At 34.1% G+C, this 18048-nt stretch overlaps 1 protein-coding gene across 1 annotated transcript in view; it reads right to left on the minus strand.

The window, feature by feature from the left end:
- Positions 1–948: 948 nt before the first annotated feature.
- LOC149559347 (cysteine-tryptophan domain-containing zinc finger protein 5-like) overlaps positions 949–18048 on the minus strand; it is a 47713-nt gene continuing 30613 nt past the window's right edge. Inside the window, exons 2-12 of the mRNA XM_089828397.1 lie at positions 15128–15200; positions 13698–13831; positions 13209–13559; positions 11756–13095; positions 11101–11561; positions 8421–8531; positions 7609–8312; positions 7305–7468; positions 6149–6309; positions 1318–1475; positions 949–1137 (exon numbers count right to left, since the gene is read on the minus strand). Coding sequence (XP_089684523.1) covers positions 949–1137; positions 1318–1475; positions 6149–6309; positions 7305–7468; positions 7609–8312; positions 8421–8531; positions 11101–11561; positions 11756–13095; positions 13209–13559; positions 13698–13831; positions 15128–15200 — 3846 coding nt within the window. The remainder of the gene's footprint in view (positions 1138–1317; positions 1476–6148; positions 6310–7304; positions 7469–7608; positions 8313–8420; positions 8532–11100; positions 11562–11755; positions 13096–13208; positions 13560–13697; positions 13832–15127; positions 15201–18048) is intronic.

Genomic DNA, 18048 nt, shown 5'->3' on the forward strand with positions numbered 1-18048 from the left:
CAATACATATTATCTAGTATTTTACACTCGAGAAAATTACAAATTGTATAAACTTGCATTTTTGCACAACTCTGATACCTTGTTCATGTCCATCCCGATCTTACAGAGTTCTCTCACGGAAGTACAGTTAAATAATTTTATTTTACAAAAAATATCAATTGCCAGGTGTCCTAATATTCACATTTATTTGTAAGTGAATCTATTAGCTGTATTAGCATTTGTAGATTGGCTTAAAATAAAACTGGCAAGAAATCTTGCAGAACAGAGACATTAAAACAAGACCTGCAATGCAAAATGATGCCCAATTTATTAACCAAATCATGAATAATATAAAAATTAAAATGCTTTGAAGAGCCAAAAAATACACCTTATCCAACCACCAATGACTGAGGAATAATAACCAGCCATGAATTATTGGGTAACTCGGGCATGTTTGCCCCTGTATCAAAAAAAAAAGTGTCACAATCTAGAGCTACGAATTATGAGTCAAATTGAATCCATCGATGTCTTTCAAAGTATGTAAACTCCCCTTAGAGGAGAGAATGAAAATTAGTAGTCAAATGTATATTGATTGAAAATATTTCAGAATTTGCAGTACATTCCATAAACGATAAGACTCCTAAAACACTTCATATGAAGTTGACCTGAAGATCCAGGAAGGAATTCAAAAGTAATGTTTATATTTTATATCAAGAACATCACATGAAATCTCTTACAAACAGCTTCAGGATACATGCATTTTTCGTTCACAGTTCAAATCCTGCCTACTTGCACATTTCTGATTCTTCAAGCAAGATAACATAGTAATTTACATAATTTACACTAGTCGTAACTCATACACAACCTACTCATGTAAGTAAATGGTAGAAATAATTGCATGCATATTGCTCCATAATCCTTATTACCTCCTTATTTCTGCAAAAATTGTTGTTGAAGCCATAATAGATGTCAACATAAAGATGCAGATTCCATGAGAGGGATTACAAGACTGAGCAGTCCATCAAGATTATGAAAGTTCAGATTGATAGCCTTTTTCACTACAGATATTTCATGTCCTCTATAACTTGAATCACTAGCAGCATCCAAAGCACTACCTGCTTTTGCAAAAGCTGCAAATGATGCACTAGCATCATCAACCTGCAAGTATAAAAATATTCTCTTACATGCTTTAACTAATAGAGACTGAGAAATAAGTACAAAAAATTGTTCAGAGGATAAAACAAAGCTAAATTACATGGATCAATATCACAGTGCAATTTCATATTCTAGAAAAACATGTATCATCTACCAAATGCCCCAAGGCAATTTTCAACTTACAAATTGTAACAAATGGTTATAGTGTTGGCAGTGTTGTGTATCAATCACATAATTTCCTGATGCATTTAGAGATGCAACTCGTTTTTGTTGATTCACTACTTTTAATGCATGGCGATTCAAGTTGTCAACATCAGACGCTAATGAACAAGGAGATTCACCTGCACAAACAAAAGTTTAAATACTAGTAAATATGCTAATTATAAATCATAATAAGTTCACACAACTCAGTATACATTACTACATTTTACTACAATGACAATCAACAACTACCCTGGGCATTAGATGTCTCTCCGTCTGCACATACTATCCATTACAGAAAAGACTAATCTTAGAATTGTCATACAAAAAGTTTGGAATTTCAACCATATAATGGACAAATCAAGAATTCTGATGCCTAAAATCCAAAAAATTCACTGAAAATCTAGTTTCGCAGTATCTTCTTTAATTAGTTAGAATTTGTTGTTGGGAAACTTGGGTAGTTAAACAGTTGGCATACTTGAGGGAGTTACACGGATGGGAGCATAAGAAATTTCTCCGTATCACAGTAATATGTCTCCAGAAGTCAAGAGACTTCAGATGAAGTTTCTTCAAATCTCTCTTAGAAATCAAGAGCTTCCTACAGAAGTTTCTTATTCTTTTATGTATAAATCACATTGGTTATCTTCCTAACTGTCGATATTTTGTTGGCAGAGGCTAAAAGCACTAAAGAAATACAATAGGACTTGAGGTTGTTTTTACGTTTTGCATTTAATTGTACAGATTTTTCTAGTATAAAATATTCTCAGCTCCCAGCAAGGTATTAGTAAGGAGAGAAACAATAAAAAGGACTAAGATGTTTTTCCACTGAAGTTTTATTGATTGATTCTAATATTGCCAATCACTGAGTGGCACCTTATCATGTTTTTAAATAAGGGCATTCTCATCCTGGTTCTCATCAGCTTTTTCTAGGTGGCTATTATTAAAAATTTAACAGCTTGCACTATAATGATGACTATCAAATACCAATATAATATGTCTTTGCTTTCAGTGAAATTTTCATCAGTAGTTATAGTTTTTTCTATTTTTAATTTTAAATTTTTTAGGTTGTATAGAACTCCATACTTTTTGTTCATTTAAACATTTAACTGGTTTTACTTTTTGATATTTATTATTTTCTTTGTTCTCAATGGAATGACTAGATGTAACCATCAAAACACATGATTGTTTAAATGCTCTAAAATGATCAACTAAACTAATGATCAGGAGTAAGATGTTTGTCCAGTAAACTATTATCGATTGACTGATAATTATTAATATTCCTAACCTTTGAACGGCATAGTATCATGCTTCTAAATAATGGCATTCCCATCCTAGTTCCCACCTGCATTTTCTAGGTGGCTGTAATGTCCCCTTCCTAAGCTAGTTCAGCATGGTGGCATCATTAGGTTATTTAGCCGATTCCCAAGCGCTAATGATTAGCATCAGGAAATCTTGGAAGCAGTATCAGGTGGGATGTCATATTTAGACATTTGAATGAGCATAACATTTCTTTCTACAGCCTTTTGGGTTAACTCTCTCATGCCTACTATTTTTAGTAAGTTAGTTATCAGCTCCAACAGAGTTGGCATACTTGCTATTTTTAGTATTGATGGTAGGTCCAATTTTGATGATCATCCCAACTTTGATATAGGCCAGGGATTTTACACTAAATGATGATAAATTATATGTTAATAGAGTTAAATTAAATATTATATATTAAATTTATCGTTATTTTTATTTATTTACTTAATGAAGGGACTATAGAGGCCAAACATTAAATTGAAGATGATTTATTTTAATGAATGGGCCTTTATTATTTATTGCTACAATGGGAGATTGGAAATGGAAGTGCTTCTTATTAAATAAAAGCGAACAAAATATTCCTGAAAAATAGTGAAAAAATTAAGCTATTTTTTAAAACAATGAAAAAGAAAAGCTATTCCAAGAAAAATAGTGAAGAAGCATGAGAAATATTCTCAAAAAGATAGCAAAAAAGCAAAAAGTGTTTCCTTTTCCTGAAAAAGCAGCGAAAAAGCTACAAAAGAAGGAATAGGACTCTCATTTAGGGATTGTCATGTCCCCAAATTTGAATGTAATAATTTAATTTAATTAATTAATTAACTGGTCCCAAAAATTTAAATAATATAACAAAAGGACCTTTAATTAGTTACTTTAATTTATTAATATGGGGCACAAGTTAATAATATTTGTATTTGTGCTTCCGATTGATTTAGTATATCTCGGACCCATTTTTTATTTAATTTTGTCTGTAGGTAGGTGTGGCCGTCAGCTATCTTTGTACACCCTCGGAAAGGTTTCCCCGACAAGTATTTAAGCACAACATGTAGGTAGTAGTAGGTATGCGATTTGGTTTATTATTTCTCTACAGCGAATTCTTGTTGGGATTTCTTTGTTGTTCGTCATTTCAAGAGTGAAAGATCTTCTCTACTTGGCTCTTTTGACTTAAGTGGGATTCAGCCCTCACCCTATTCTGTTTGTATGGTTTTTCTTGGATCTGGCGAATCAGAGCGGCATTTTATCTATCATTGTATTTGGCAAATCTGAAGTGCTAATATTGTTTCTCTATGTGCACTATCTTTATTTGCAAATACTCATATCTGCATCAATCTATGATTTGGTTTTCAATACTTGTACTAGCATTGTTTGGTGTCTCTGACGAATGCAATCATTTGTACGCCAACTCTGAGCACAATCTCAATCATTGGCGCAACTTGTAATACCTTACATCCCACACGACACTATACCATCCGTACACTTTCCATAACCCTTGCCTCCACCATACATCACCACATAGCCTCTTTCCATATCCCGCACAGTTGCTTTCTACACCGTACGACCTCCTCCCTACACCGTACGGCCTTGCACAACACAGCCAGCTCCACACCCCTTCACTATATGACTACATCTCCATACTCCTATCGTACGGACTCCACACCTCCACCGTACAACCTGCCTTTGCATATCATACATCCTTCCCTATACCATCCGTATGGTCAGCTCCAAGATATTGTACGGCCAGCTCCATTATACCGTATGGTCTTTGTTTTCCCCTCCCAATTCGGTGTGATACATGTTTTGAACTGTACACCATCTTCTTGCATTATATGGCCACTACAATTCGTCTCCATCAATTGGTAATTTGGTCAAACGAGCGGAAATCCTTACACAAGGAACGAGAATATTACAGGGATGTTAAAAAAGATTTTGATATTGCTTCTATTTACTGAAAATTACTTCTTTGTCGTTGGTTTGCCAGACCAAAAACCCTAGTTCGCAACATTCTTCATCTTGTTGAAAGATACGATATGGAGTATAATCTCATGATTTTATTTTAAGGTCACATTTGGGTAGTATTGGAATTTAGGTTTTTAGATTTGCAAAGCTTATTGGATATCAAATTCGCTAAGAACTTCGCAGAAGACTGAGAAGGATTAAACTTCTATTTTTTTGGTTGTAACTCCTTCCTTGCTGGCCAAACCGTTTCCACCCAGCCATATCACTTCTTGAGGGTCAACATGAAGATTCTAGAGCAGCCATTGGGGTTTAAGGAGACAATATCTGCATTCACTAAAGATCATAGTTGTTGTTTGACAGATCTAGACCCAACCATACCATTTGAAGCATTTTAGTGAAGAACCTAGGGTTGATGGAGCTTATACATGCTGATTATTATTACTGCAGTCATTTATGTTCATTCCCAGCAAATGGGTATGTTGTATTTGTGTTTATGATCAGACTTATCCATCTGGATATCTTCACTTTTGTCTTTATATTGCACTTTCAATTTGAACTTGATTTTAAAAGTGAATATTGCAAGCATTTCCTTTATATTTGCTGTCAAAGTATTGTATTTATTGCAATATAAATCAGCTCTTTCTATTCTGTTTATCAGATGGTCTTAAACTCGCAGGCAAAATTCAAAAAAATTAAGCAGATATTTACAGCGGCTAATATTTGAAACTTAACAGCTTACAAAATGATGATGGCTATCAAATACTGATATAGTGTCTTTTCTTTTAGTGGCATTATTTTGGAACTTCTAGTTTTTTCTATTTTTAAACATCTACATTTCTGAACTTCTATAGCACTCCATAATTTTGTTAATTTTAACATTTATGTAGTTCTATTTTTCGATGTTTGCTTTCTTCTCGAGGAAATGACTAACGATCGAGATCTGCAAATGGGTAGGAGTCTTCATGGTTATATTATAGTAACCGGGGTGGACACAAATGTCTTTGTTGGAAATTCCTTGGTTGATATGTATTGCAAGTGTGTAAGAATGGAAGATGCTTACAACTAAACCCTCTGAAATGATCGCTTATTATACTATAGATCAATGATTTTTAACCAAAACCTAGGTTGAGGACAGCTTAAGAAAAGGGCTTCAGGAGACAAGTGTTAAAAACTTGAACTCTTCAAATATATTTTGAATGAAAAATCTATATAAAATACTAAATAACCCTACCTAGACAGTACGAAGTTCTTAGTAGATAACTATAGATAAATGCATATCAGCTGAAATTATATTATGATGACAATGCTTTCCTTCACCTGTACCTTCATGTTTTACGGTTAGACTGTCAATTCCATTATCTTGCAGAACATTGAATATGGGTAACGTCTGACACAATAACAGAGTATGTCTAGAACAAATAAGCGTTCACCCTTCCATAGCATAGAAATCCCCAATGTGGTCCTCTCAGCCATGGCAATTACAAATTAAAAAATTTAAATCAACAAAATTACAAATGAATACAATGTTAAATTCTTAAAAGTGTAAACAAAAACTAACCTGTCGGAAACATAATAGCAGCTGATTTAAGTTCTTGTCTATGTTTGCTTAAATACAGATTCTTGGCCATCACAACATGCATGCATGCGAATCCTGTGCATTGGTAGGCTAGAGCAGCAGCTGCCCACTTTCCATTCCGTTCATACACCTTAGCACAATCCCTATAAAAAAAATGAGAATATTTTATAATCAATGTAGTCAAGAATTAGGAAGTGAATAATTAAATATAAACCCTCAGTGACCTTTAACATACTGTAGAAACAAAAATAGTCTGAACTTCAAGTTTAAAAAGCTCATTGAAGCAATCTTCCATTACAAAGAAGCTTTAATGTCCTTAAATTTTTAAGCTTTTAGGTTTAGCTGGTCCATTCACTCTGAAAAACACATTTTGTTGTTAAAACTATGTAACCTCACATATATATAATAGCTAATAGAAAAAGGGGACTAACATGTTACTTTTCAAAGACCAACTAGTAATTGACCCTAGGACTTCTCATGTGCATGTTAGGGTGCCCTACAACCAAGTGAACGGTCCTTTTTGTAACCATGTTATTTTTCATGGACCAGCAAGGACCTGAACCTAGGGCCTCCCATGCGCAATTTGGGGTTCTCTACCACTGAGCTACAAGTCCTCTTTCTGATGGGGAAACTTGAAGACACATACACAAAAAGTGCATTTTTTGACCAAAAGATATTAAATCAATTTTCTGTCACTTGAGAAAATTTCAGGAACAAACTGTGGTAACTACAATTTAAGACTTCAAAGCAAGCTTCAAGGATGGATTTTCATTTGGTAAATCTTACTCCTGGTAGAGATTGCTAAACTTGAATTTACTTGGAAGCTTGGTCAATATAGTCTAAACCTAGATATACAAATTTTTAAGAATTTATAAGTTCAATGGAAAAAAATAAAAACCTTCTGTGAATTTCAACCATTGAGTCTCATTTTCTGAATTGGTATCAAAGGTCTTCCTACTACAGTTGAAGACAACTTATCAGATATCAAAGGTTCTCTGTTTAGAAGCTCTGTCCATTTAACTAAACAATTAGCCCAAACCATTTTTTTAAAATTTACAATTTTAGAATGCATATAATCTGTGAATTTGCTCGATCAACTCCAACCATTAAAATTTAAATGCAACTAAAAGGAACTTACTCAGAAAGCCTAGCAGAGTATGTGAACAAAGGCATAGATTTATTTCCCCAGTGCCTCACACTATCAGAACTCAAAGGCGGTTCTAAAATTGAAGCACTTTGTAGAAATTTTAAAGATGCACGGAAATAGAAACCAACAGCTTCAAGTTCATTGCCTCCATTGCTCTGGATCATACAATAACAAAGAATTAACCAACCAAAAAGACTTTAATTCACACATCACAGATCACACAAAAATCCTAACGAATTTTGGTCAAATCCAAAGAATGAAGTGTATGGGTAATTTACATGAAACAAAAACAAACCTTAATCCTATCTGCTTTCTGTTCCAAATCCTTGCCTTCTTCTAAAGCTGCATTTGCCATATATGACTTATGTTCCCTATTTGAACTTACAAGTGCTCCCTCAACATCCCTTTCTACAAATCCTTTCCACTCTGAAGATCCTTGTCTTTCAGGTCTAGTGCGAAGAGATTTAGTATAGCATGAAAGCTTAGATGAATTGGATGTAGAAGATACAAATGGAGGCCAACAAGATGATTCCTTTTTCAAAGGTTTATTATGATCAGAAAACATCTGCATTAATCCATGCTCCTTTGACTGTTGGTTGCTATGTTCTGCTATCTCATGAAGAATGCATTCTACATTTGATGAAACAGTTTTCACTTTTTGCTCTTGTTCATCTTTATTTCCTTTGCTTGCATGAGGCTGAATAGATTCTGTCTTTAAAGGTTTTACTTTTTTTCGCTTAGGTTGGCCTTCCTCCTTCCCTCTTTCAAAATCCACCATGCAATTTGTTTCTACCACCCCTTGATGGGTTGCCTTTCCTTTCTTCTGCTCCATGAGTTTCCTTTTCTTGGTTACCTGCTGCTGATCCTCAACTTTACTTTCTCCATTCAAACTTTCTACACCATTTTCTTTGGTTAATGCAGCATTTGTTACAATTTTGAATCTGTTACCTGTTTTCTTTGATTTCAGAGGCAAAAAATCAACCCCTTTGGCATCATGCACTGCCATGGAATAACAAAAAAAGGTTATGTAATCTTTTCTACTAGAAAAATATTTTCCAATACATGACAATTATTGGATGATGCTTTCAAAGAATTTGCAGCTGTTACCTGGATGGTTTTTCGCCTTCATTTTTTTTGCAGACTTGCACTCCTTTAATTCGCTATCCATCTTATGCTTAACATTTAAAGTGTGTGCACGATTTACTTCAGGCTCATGGGCTGTCACGAGGCAACCAAAAACTGAAACAATTACATCCAAAAACAACGACAAGAAACTCACTAATCACTAAATGATCTATCTACAAAAGGAAAAACACTATATGAAAATAACCATCTATATTCTAAAACTGTTGGAAAACAATTATTTTTATTTCATGCCAATAAATGCAGATTCATATCAAAGTTTCAAACTCATAATTATCTGTAAAAACAGATCATGATAACACAGTATCATTTCTTGCAGAAACATTGACATAGTAAGTTAGTTTCACCCTATATACGTCCCATCTGTAAGAATTGTTTTTGGTGTTTGAAGATTGGCTTTCAAAACAATTATTACATTCAGTAACTTGCAGCAACATGTGCCATGCAGAAGTGTACACCTTCCATCTACAAATCTAACTTGAACAATCTATAACCCAGGTGGTGCAAGGACCAAAGTTATAATTTATGCAATTAAACTACTAAAATTCAAACATGGTTTAACCATAAAATGATTGATAAGCCAGAGAAGATCTGAAGATAATAGAGGCAAACATTCATATAAGAGGTGCCTGTGAAGCATTCTGATTGAAAAGACTGAATACTTTAGCTAGATCAAACAACCGCCAGGATTTTATAACAAACTAATGATATATGCATTTCACAGTTTTTGTTAGTTGCGACTGTCAAATATGCCAAGTTACTTCAGCAGTGATTTACTAAGATCTATGTCCTATCACACACCACTACAAGATAGTAGTTACATGGATGATAATTGAAAGGCAAAATTGCAGGTATAATTATAGTCTTCAGAGCATGCCCATCCCTACATTGATATTTTATATGCGCACTGACATACATGATCAATTTTTTCTATATTTTGTAATGACAATAAATATAGACACACACACACACACAAAGTCTAATTCTATAATTACATGTAGAGCATTGGATTAAATAGAATCTTCAAGTCTGAATACCTCATAATAATAACACTTTCACTTAATTGAAAAATTTCTCTGGCTAGCTTTACAAACACAGATCTCCAATTTAATATTTTTCAATTTGAGCCTATTAAGCAGGTTTGGGGAAGCCAAGGGAAACAATGAAGTGTTCCCAAATTTCACTGTTGTAGAAACTATGGTACTCTGTAGCAATTATGAACTGTATTCAAGCCCAACTGAACCTTAACAGGACCAAGGGATAATTTTTCTTAGTTGGATGTTGCATGCCCTTAGGCTTAATTTGGTTGAATAAGTTTCCAGGCACTGTTTGTGGATTTGCTCTCCAAAACCTACCATGATTATTTATGGGAGTTGGAACAACTGATGGCTTGGTTCCAAAATTTAAAAGCTCAGGCACAATTTATCTAAATAGGTTAAGATAATTATTGATATATATGCACTTATGTTTATCGGATACCTAACCCTTATAGAAATAACTTGCCTTATGAATTATATTTTAAACATTGTATAACATGATTGCAAGATCTAAACTAGACTTGATAATGACATTTTATTGGTATAGGTATAATCTTAACTATGGATAAGTTTCTTGTTTTAAATGAACTTAAGATTTCAGAGCAAGATTTAGGAAAAACCCAAAAGGGGACACTCCATTTTTGTGTTTGCTTGGGTGAGACTAGGTATAGAACCCCTCCAAATTTTATCTTAAAAATTTACATGAAAAATTCACAAATATTCAAGCACTACAATGTAAAAGTCACTTTTTATTTAATAAAGCTTTTTATTTGTACTAGCCTTCTTTAAGTAAATAAATGTGTATGCACCTCATCGGACAAGACTATTACAGGCTATCCTTTGCCCTTGGCTTCCAATGTACAATGCATCTCTGTGTCACAAATCACTTATTGTTGTAATTTCTTGTTTGCTATTTCAAATTTGGGTTCTACATGCAAATATTTCTTCTGTTAGATACAATCACTGGAAATCTCATCCTAGGGTACAATACTGTTCATAATGGTTATGCAACTGTTTTCTTCTGCCTTCTCAAACTTTGCTATTAGATTTAATTGAGGTGTATATCTGTTTCAGATAGTCTCAGATAGTCTCAAGTTAACATTAAATTAATTGGAATAAGATTGAGTAAGCAACATAACCATTTACAACTAAAAATAAAATTTCAGCACAGACATCCTCATTCCAGAACACTATGCATATTGACTTCAAATTCGATACAAAAGTAAAATGTTACAGGAAATTATGTAATGGAGGTAACATGCTAACCTCAAAGAAGAAAGAAACAATTAAAACATTGAAAGCGTTATTAACTTCTTCTTGAAGTTACCTGTGCAGGTCTTAAATGTCAATCTATAATTTTTATAATAGTCTCGGGAATTTTCTTTCAATGTCTAGAACAAAATATAATAATGACAAATGCAAAGAATCTATATGATGCATTATGAGAGTTAGCTGCATCCTGCACTGGTCAAGAAATATGCATTGGCTTATTGTGCCTCGCATATTTAAAGCTTGATATTAGTTCCATTACCATTCATAAACAACAGATATTTTAAATCTGTAAAGACAACATAGTTCATTTGAATAGGAGCTAAAAAGAACATTACCTTCACCTCCAGATGTCTCTTTTAGTATCGCCGTATCTTTAATTTTATTTCTCTGCTTGATTACACCATTTGACTTCCCTCCATCTTTAGACTGTGAAAAACTTACAGCACTTTCTTCTTGCTCCATAAAACTCTTGTATTGGTCAATTCTATTTTTTACAGGTAAGTAATAGTCCTTCCCAGAAAAAGAATTTGAGAACTTAACAGTGCCTGAAACATTTGGCATACTTCTCTGAACTGAACCTTTCTTATTACTGACAATCTTTATACTTGACTGTAAAGACCTTGGCCATATCTGGTTTGATGATTTAGGATCAAGCATAGCTGTTGAGAGAGAAGCTGGAAGTTGATCCTCTCCCTGAGTTGTTTCTGAAGGTATCCGTGCTTGTGAAATTGCATTTTGACGCTCTACCGCCTCTGTTGTTTCCTCTTCTGGGACATTACAGTGATTCATCCCAGGCCTGGTCAGACAAAAAAACAAACTAAGGCAGTCAAATTTCCCATGACTACTTATGCAAAGCTATATTGATTTTATTTCTTAAAGAGAAAACAAATGCACAATTTCCAATCAGAGAGTAATTTCTCCCTCTGAGAACAGATATACATATTTAAACTAGCATTTAACCCAGTATCAATGAAAACCAAAAGGACTTACAGCCAAAACATCATGTCGCAAAGCCAATTTTCTTGTTGAAGGGGAATCTTTAGTCCAATTGGGCATAAGCGCCATTTCCCACATGCATCACAACACACCCAATCATCTAATCCAGAAGCGTCGGTTGCTGTGTTCTGAGTTGCAGCTTGTTCTGACAACAACTTAGTATCGTGAGCTTTGATAGTAGATGCATGCTCTATTTTTTTCAGGTCATGTTCATTGGCAACATCCCTTCTCTTTCCCCTCTCAATACCAATTGAAATTTCTCTAGCAAAATATTTGTTCTTTGCTTGTTTTGTATTCTCTTTGCGAAAAGCCATGCTGATTTCTTTCTTGTGGACAAATTGTTCATTCGTACAATTCGCAATGTTTCCATGTATGTCGTCCCTGCTATTGTTTTTTGATTGCTTCTTCTGCCCTTTGATAAAAACTGATTTTTCAATTAATGATTTCTTAAATTTTCCTTTTGAAACTACCTTGCTCTCTTGCTTCATTGTTTTTTTATTAACATTAATGCCATTTGTTTTTTTATTTTCCATGTCCACGCCCTTTACATCTTCTGTACTGACAAATTCATGAGTGGCTACACGTCTGAGAACATTTTCTTTTGGAATTCCTTTATTTTCAACATCCAGCACATTCTTTTCCTTGTAAGTACTAGCTCCTGAAAAACCTAACTTACTCACTTCATTGAGTGACTTATCAATCTTTCTTACATTAACAACGTGCTTATGGCCTTTCTCCTTTCTGATTGCTGTTTCTGGCCCATCTGCCCCACCTAGCATTGATCCCTTTACTGTCTTAGATGGCATACAAGGATGTTGAGGAGCAGCAGTAATCTCCAAATTTTCACTTTTTGATAGACAAACACTGAAATTCTTTCCATTAGCTAAAACATTTGGTTCTTCAAGCGATAGACTCGTTATGCTTTGAATATTTGTCTTTGCATTATGAGCAATTCCCATATCTGGCTTTCTTTGATGCATTTCCTTCATTGAAAATTTTGATGAATCCTTTGACACCAAAGATGCTTTAGATACTCTGAACTTTGTTCCCATATCTGTCTTTACTTTCTTCAGTTTATCACATCTGAATTCAGAATATTGCTCTTTTTCTGATTCAGAAATGCTGGCAGTGGTCTCTTTTCTTGGTGTCGGAGCTTGAATTACTTTCCCACATTCAAAGCCAATACTGTTTGCTTGGCAAGCTTTTTTAACATGTGATTTCCCTGCTCTTTTAATAACATTGGAAAACATGCTTTCCTTTCCCCGTCCTTCCATTAATATCTTTGGAAGAGGCGAAAGGAGAGAACCACCAGGCACCTCATATGATGTCATAAGCTGCCCCCAATTAACCAGAACCAATCAATAACACATTGCAAATCTACACAAAAATCCAAAATGAGACTTTATTTAGAAGAAAAGCAAATAAAGATTGAATTATAGTTTCTTACTTGAATAATTGATAAGGGACTCATATCAGGAGGGCTTTCCACCCTGGTAGTAACCATCTGACGTTTATCAAGACTTTCTAGTGATGTTGAAGATGATTTTTTAAGGCCCAAGCCAGTGGAAATCACTGTATTTGTTTGGTGGGAAATGATATCAGAACCAAACTTGAAATGCAATTTGACACCATTTGTAGGTTTGTTCTCCACAGGGAGCTTTCCATCAACCTTAGCATCATGTATAGCCAAAGTTTCCTCTGTAGATCCATGTAATGTGGTATCATTATGAGATGAATTTATGCAAACAATTGAATCTCTTCTCCAGGCTCCATCAGTGATTGCCAACCTTGAAGATTTCTGCAACATACACATCATAAGAAAACATTTTAAGTTGAACTAGAGAGAAAAACTATATTAATACAATGCTTTTCCACCAGTCTTTCAGTATTTACAATAGCTTTAGAAACAATCTTCAACAACAAATATAGAATGTACCTCCACAGCACCCTCGCTTGCAGTTGTTTGGTAATTGTAATTGTGCACTAGCCCAGCACTATTTTGTTCTTTAGGTGTTTCAGAATTATGTTCTTGTACTGGTAAAAAGGAGCCATAATTTCCAAACTTTGGCCCTGTACAATTCACACAATGGAAGGTTAATCCTAAAACAGAAACAATTTTACTTTCTTATTATTAAGTTATTAACCTAAGGCCACTACAGAACAACATATTTGCTGATGTATTACATCTGTTGACACAATGTGTATTATGCATATCAAAGAACAACATTATTATACTCCTCTTCCACAAAGTCCACCAACAGGATTTAAAACTAATTCAGTAGTACAAATTAAAATAACTATAAGAAATCACAAATTTAATTGCATTTTGAGTTACAAATCAGAGCAATACATAGGAGACAAAATGATATCCAGACTTTCTGCCATTAAGAAATAATACGCGAATTTTGTTTGACCATAATCTTATCCTTAAGGAAATCAAAAACTATATAACAAAAACAAAGATTGTCAAACGGATGTGAACATAGTTAAATGTACCCAAACAACATTACATTTAGCATTGCATTTTCAAGGTGAAAGGTATGACAAAAAAATTCATACAAAATTCAGCACAAATATTATCAGTAATCAGTTCAGAAGGCAGTTTCTACATCTGATGTTTACACCTGATCCCCAAAGGGTATCTGTACCTGTATACAAATTAAGCATAAATATTTAAAGTAATCAAATACTAACATGAGAAATGGATATGCAATGGGCAAAACATAATTCTTTGTTTGTTGTCAGGGTAATGTTGTTTGTCAGAGACAATAAAGTTATATGCACTAGTTACAAGATTAGGAAGTCTGATCATTATCGTGACTGAATTAGTTCTAATTGGCCTAAATGACAAATCAATTTTGTAGCAAAGTTGTGACCCATGAAATAAAAACAAATGTCCCGGACCTTAATGCCTTCATCAATAACTGAAAGACATAATTTACATGCATGCACTAATGATTGCAAGCATCATTGGAATGATTAAGAACCTATATACAGTGATAACAAAGGAGACATCTTCTACATTTGCCATGTAAGAAAACATTTAACCATATTAAAAGAGATGCCAGACTATTCAAATTCTACAATACATTTGTACTATGCAAAGTCTTGGATAGCATCCTTACAAAAGAAAATAAGAATCAGAGCAAAATTGAAACTCTAATCAGAAACAAATTATATTGCTAAATGGCCAAAGAAACTAACCAAGAATATCAAGTTATAATGGCATGGTATAAAGTCCAAAAGCAAAAACATTAAAAGGAGCTCCAAAATCAGATTACATACTAAGAATCACTAGTCTAAAAACATATACCGACCAGTTGTAAACTTCAAATGCTTAAGTGAAACATAAGAGAAAAAGCATACCTCGCTTTTCACAAAGGTATTCCCCTTCAAAGTGACTTCGCATTTGCCCAAAACAATAACTAAGTCTACGTTCCTGTCATCATAAGGAAGAAACCATGGTTAGTTTTCTACAAATTTGCAACTTCAGCTTCCTTGGACAATATATGAACTCCCAAAAATAAGAAATGACAGCGGTAGGCAATTTCAACCCACCAGATTGTAATATCATTCTTCAAAAAAGACAATACGAAATATTTATGCACGTGAGAAAAAAGAAACATAGGAAAACATAAAGACAACCAGGATCTGCTCTATTTACCCTGCCAACCAATAAGAGCCATAGTTTTGTTATTTGTGTTAGTACTGTGAATTTGTGTCAACTGAGAAGAGGACAATAAAGCAAGGGTTACCAAAACAAAACGGTGCAACAGCATGATAGGGATTGAGCAATGTTGCATATCTAAAAAGTGCTCCATATTGTTGTGTTATGTTTTGAAGTTTATGTTGTGTGTAATCTTGGTCATGTGTGTTTGAGAGTCTAAGACTACAAACAGATAGAGAGAATGAGGTGTCAGATTTGGAGCTGACAATGAGAAAAAAGTGATTCTTAGGCACAACTATGTTTGTAAACAGGGTTAAAGAGTACAGCAGAGAGTCTCTACAAATAGGTTGAATATTCAATAGTAGCTTTGGAAATGAACATATCTAATTTTATGGCATCAACATTTTGGATCACACTCCATGATCCATCATCAGGATGAGAGTGCTGGAGATGAGAAGTTCTAAGATTGTGGAAGAACAACATATAGCATTCAGATGATATGCATCATAACGATGAATAATATCCATCATCTTACAAATTTTCATCTCCAGCATTCTCTCTCATCTTGATGATGGATCATGGAGTCTTCTAGAAAATTGATGCCAAAAAATTACAGAGAGTCAAAGCCAGAATCTACCATTGAATACAAATGGATTTTGGAAATTTGAAAAAGTGAGAGGATCATTAATATAAAAATCAAAAGTAAGAAGATCAAGTTGGGATGGTTCAATCTAAGGGATTTGGCAGTTAAAAAATAAAATATGTGATGAGATAATCACAAGAGGAGGTCGGAATCTGACCACCTCTCAGGATTTTTAATCTCAAGGGACCCCAAAATTCCACCCTATCTATGTAAAATTCTGACAAACTTGAAAATTCTACCCTTTTTAAATGGGAAATCCTAACAATTAGTCAAATACTGCCCAAGTCTAGGGGCAATCCAATGCAAAATTTCAACTTAAAGATGATAAAAACAAGAGAAATTGAGGATGAAAGATGAAAATCAATCAAAATCTTGGAGATAGTTGATCAGACTTTAAAGATAAATAAGGATGGAAATTAGATGTTGGGTAGTTTCAATTGATAAAGGAAGCAAATCAGAATGAAAAACCATGAAGATAGACCCTTAGAAAGAATTTGAATGCATGTGATGAGGGATGACAAGGCTAAAAGATAGATTGAGAAATCAAAAGTAGAATCAGAACTAATCCTGACATAGAGTCGGAATCCATCCACTTGTCAGGATTCTCAATCTCGACAACTCTGCCTTAGCATTGTGAATTGATTGGTGTGAATGCTGGAAACAAGAAAGTTGACAGATTGAATAAGATGAAAGTGCGCGTAAAAGGAGCTGAATCTTGACATAGGGTCGGTATCTGACACTAGGTCAGAATCCAACCTCCTATCAGGATTCTCAATCTCTACAACCCTCATATTTTTGCCCTCATTTCTTGTGAAAATATCAACTCCTTGGGCATCGTGGCATTGGGAAATAATCATTTCAAGGTGAAAATTAAATGTTTCATAGGCAAAATGAAGTTTTTATTTAAAATTGAATCAAGTCAGGGCAAAAAATAGTAAACTTGGGTATGATCGGAGATGTTAAGGAGCAAGAAATTAGTGATCAAAATTCTAACTTGAACTAAGAATCTGCCCAAACATCATATTCCAAGTTAAAAACCAAATTACAAATTTGATTGAAAGAGTGAATTAATGTTAGAGTGAATTGAGACTCAAAGAGGTCAAAATGCCCCTACTACATGTCCCACTTGGAGCATCATGCCTCTGATTTCCACCAGCTTGTAGAGTGGCAATTCTCACTTGAAAATAAGCTGTCCGCTATCAAATTTGGACTTTCGAGCACTTAGATGTAAAAATAGTTTGAAATTAACTTTTAAGAGTAGAAATTTCCAAAGTTGCTTTCAACTACTTACTCTAATAGTTTGAAGGTGAAAAACTCTAATAATTTGAAGGTGAAAAATGCTGAATTTAAAAAGAATTTTGTATCTATTTCAAAAATTTGATCCAATTCACCTTTTTTGTTTTGCAAGGTAATTTCAAAAGGAGATGCTTGGAGAACCTAGAGTGGTAGCAAGATTAAGCTTTGGACTCCAAAAGCAAGTGAATGGTTCAAAAATGAAATCTCAATCCAATCTCAAGATCAGGTTAAGAAAATGGATTTTTAAGAACAAGTTATGAAAGAAAAAAGATAAATCTACATGAGGAAATTATCATCAACCTAAATTTCCTAATCCAAGATCAAGATTCAAATGCATGGAGTACCATCACAAATTCAAAATCATGGCAATGAGAAGAGTTTCAATTTGAGAAGATGGAGGAAATTTGAGATTATGCCATCACAACTGGAGGCTTGATAATGTTGAGTATCAAAAAATACGTATCATGTCTATAAGGCAAGCATGATTAGGTGTCGTTACACTCATCTTCAACCAATCAGAAGGCTCGAGTTACACGTGTCCAAGCACAGCCAATCAGATTATACCAAGTAAACATGTGAAGTCCATCATGCCTCTACCTAATCTATTTTCCCATTGGCTCTCAAAAGCACTGCGAATTTCTTATATGCCCATAGAGTGGTGTCTTCATGTAATTTGATGAG

This window comes from Cupressus sempervirens, chromosome 5 (assembly GCF_028749045.1).
Source record: "Cupressus sempervirens isolate cs-2001-9-10 chromosome 5, ASM2874904v1, whole genome shotgun sequence".
NCBI classification, from domain to species: domain Eukaryota; kingdom Viridiplantae; phylum Streptophyta; class Pinopsida; order Cupressales; family Cupressaceae; genus Cupressus; species Cupressus sempervirens.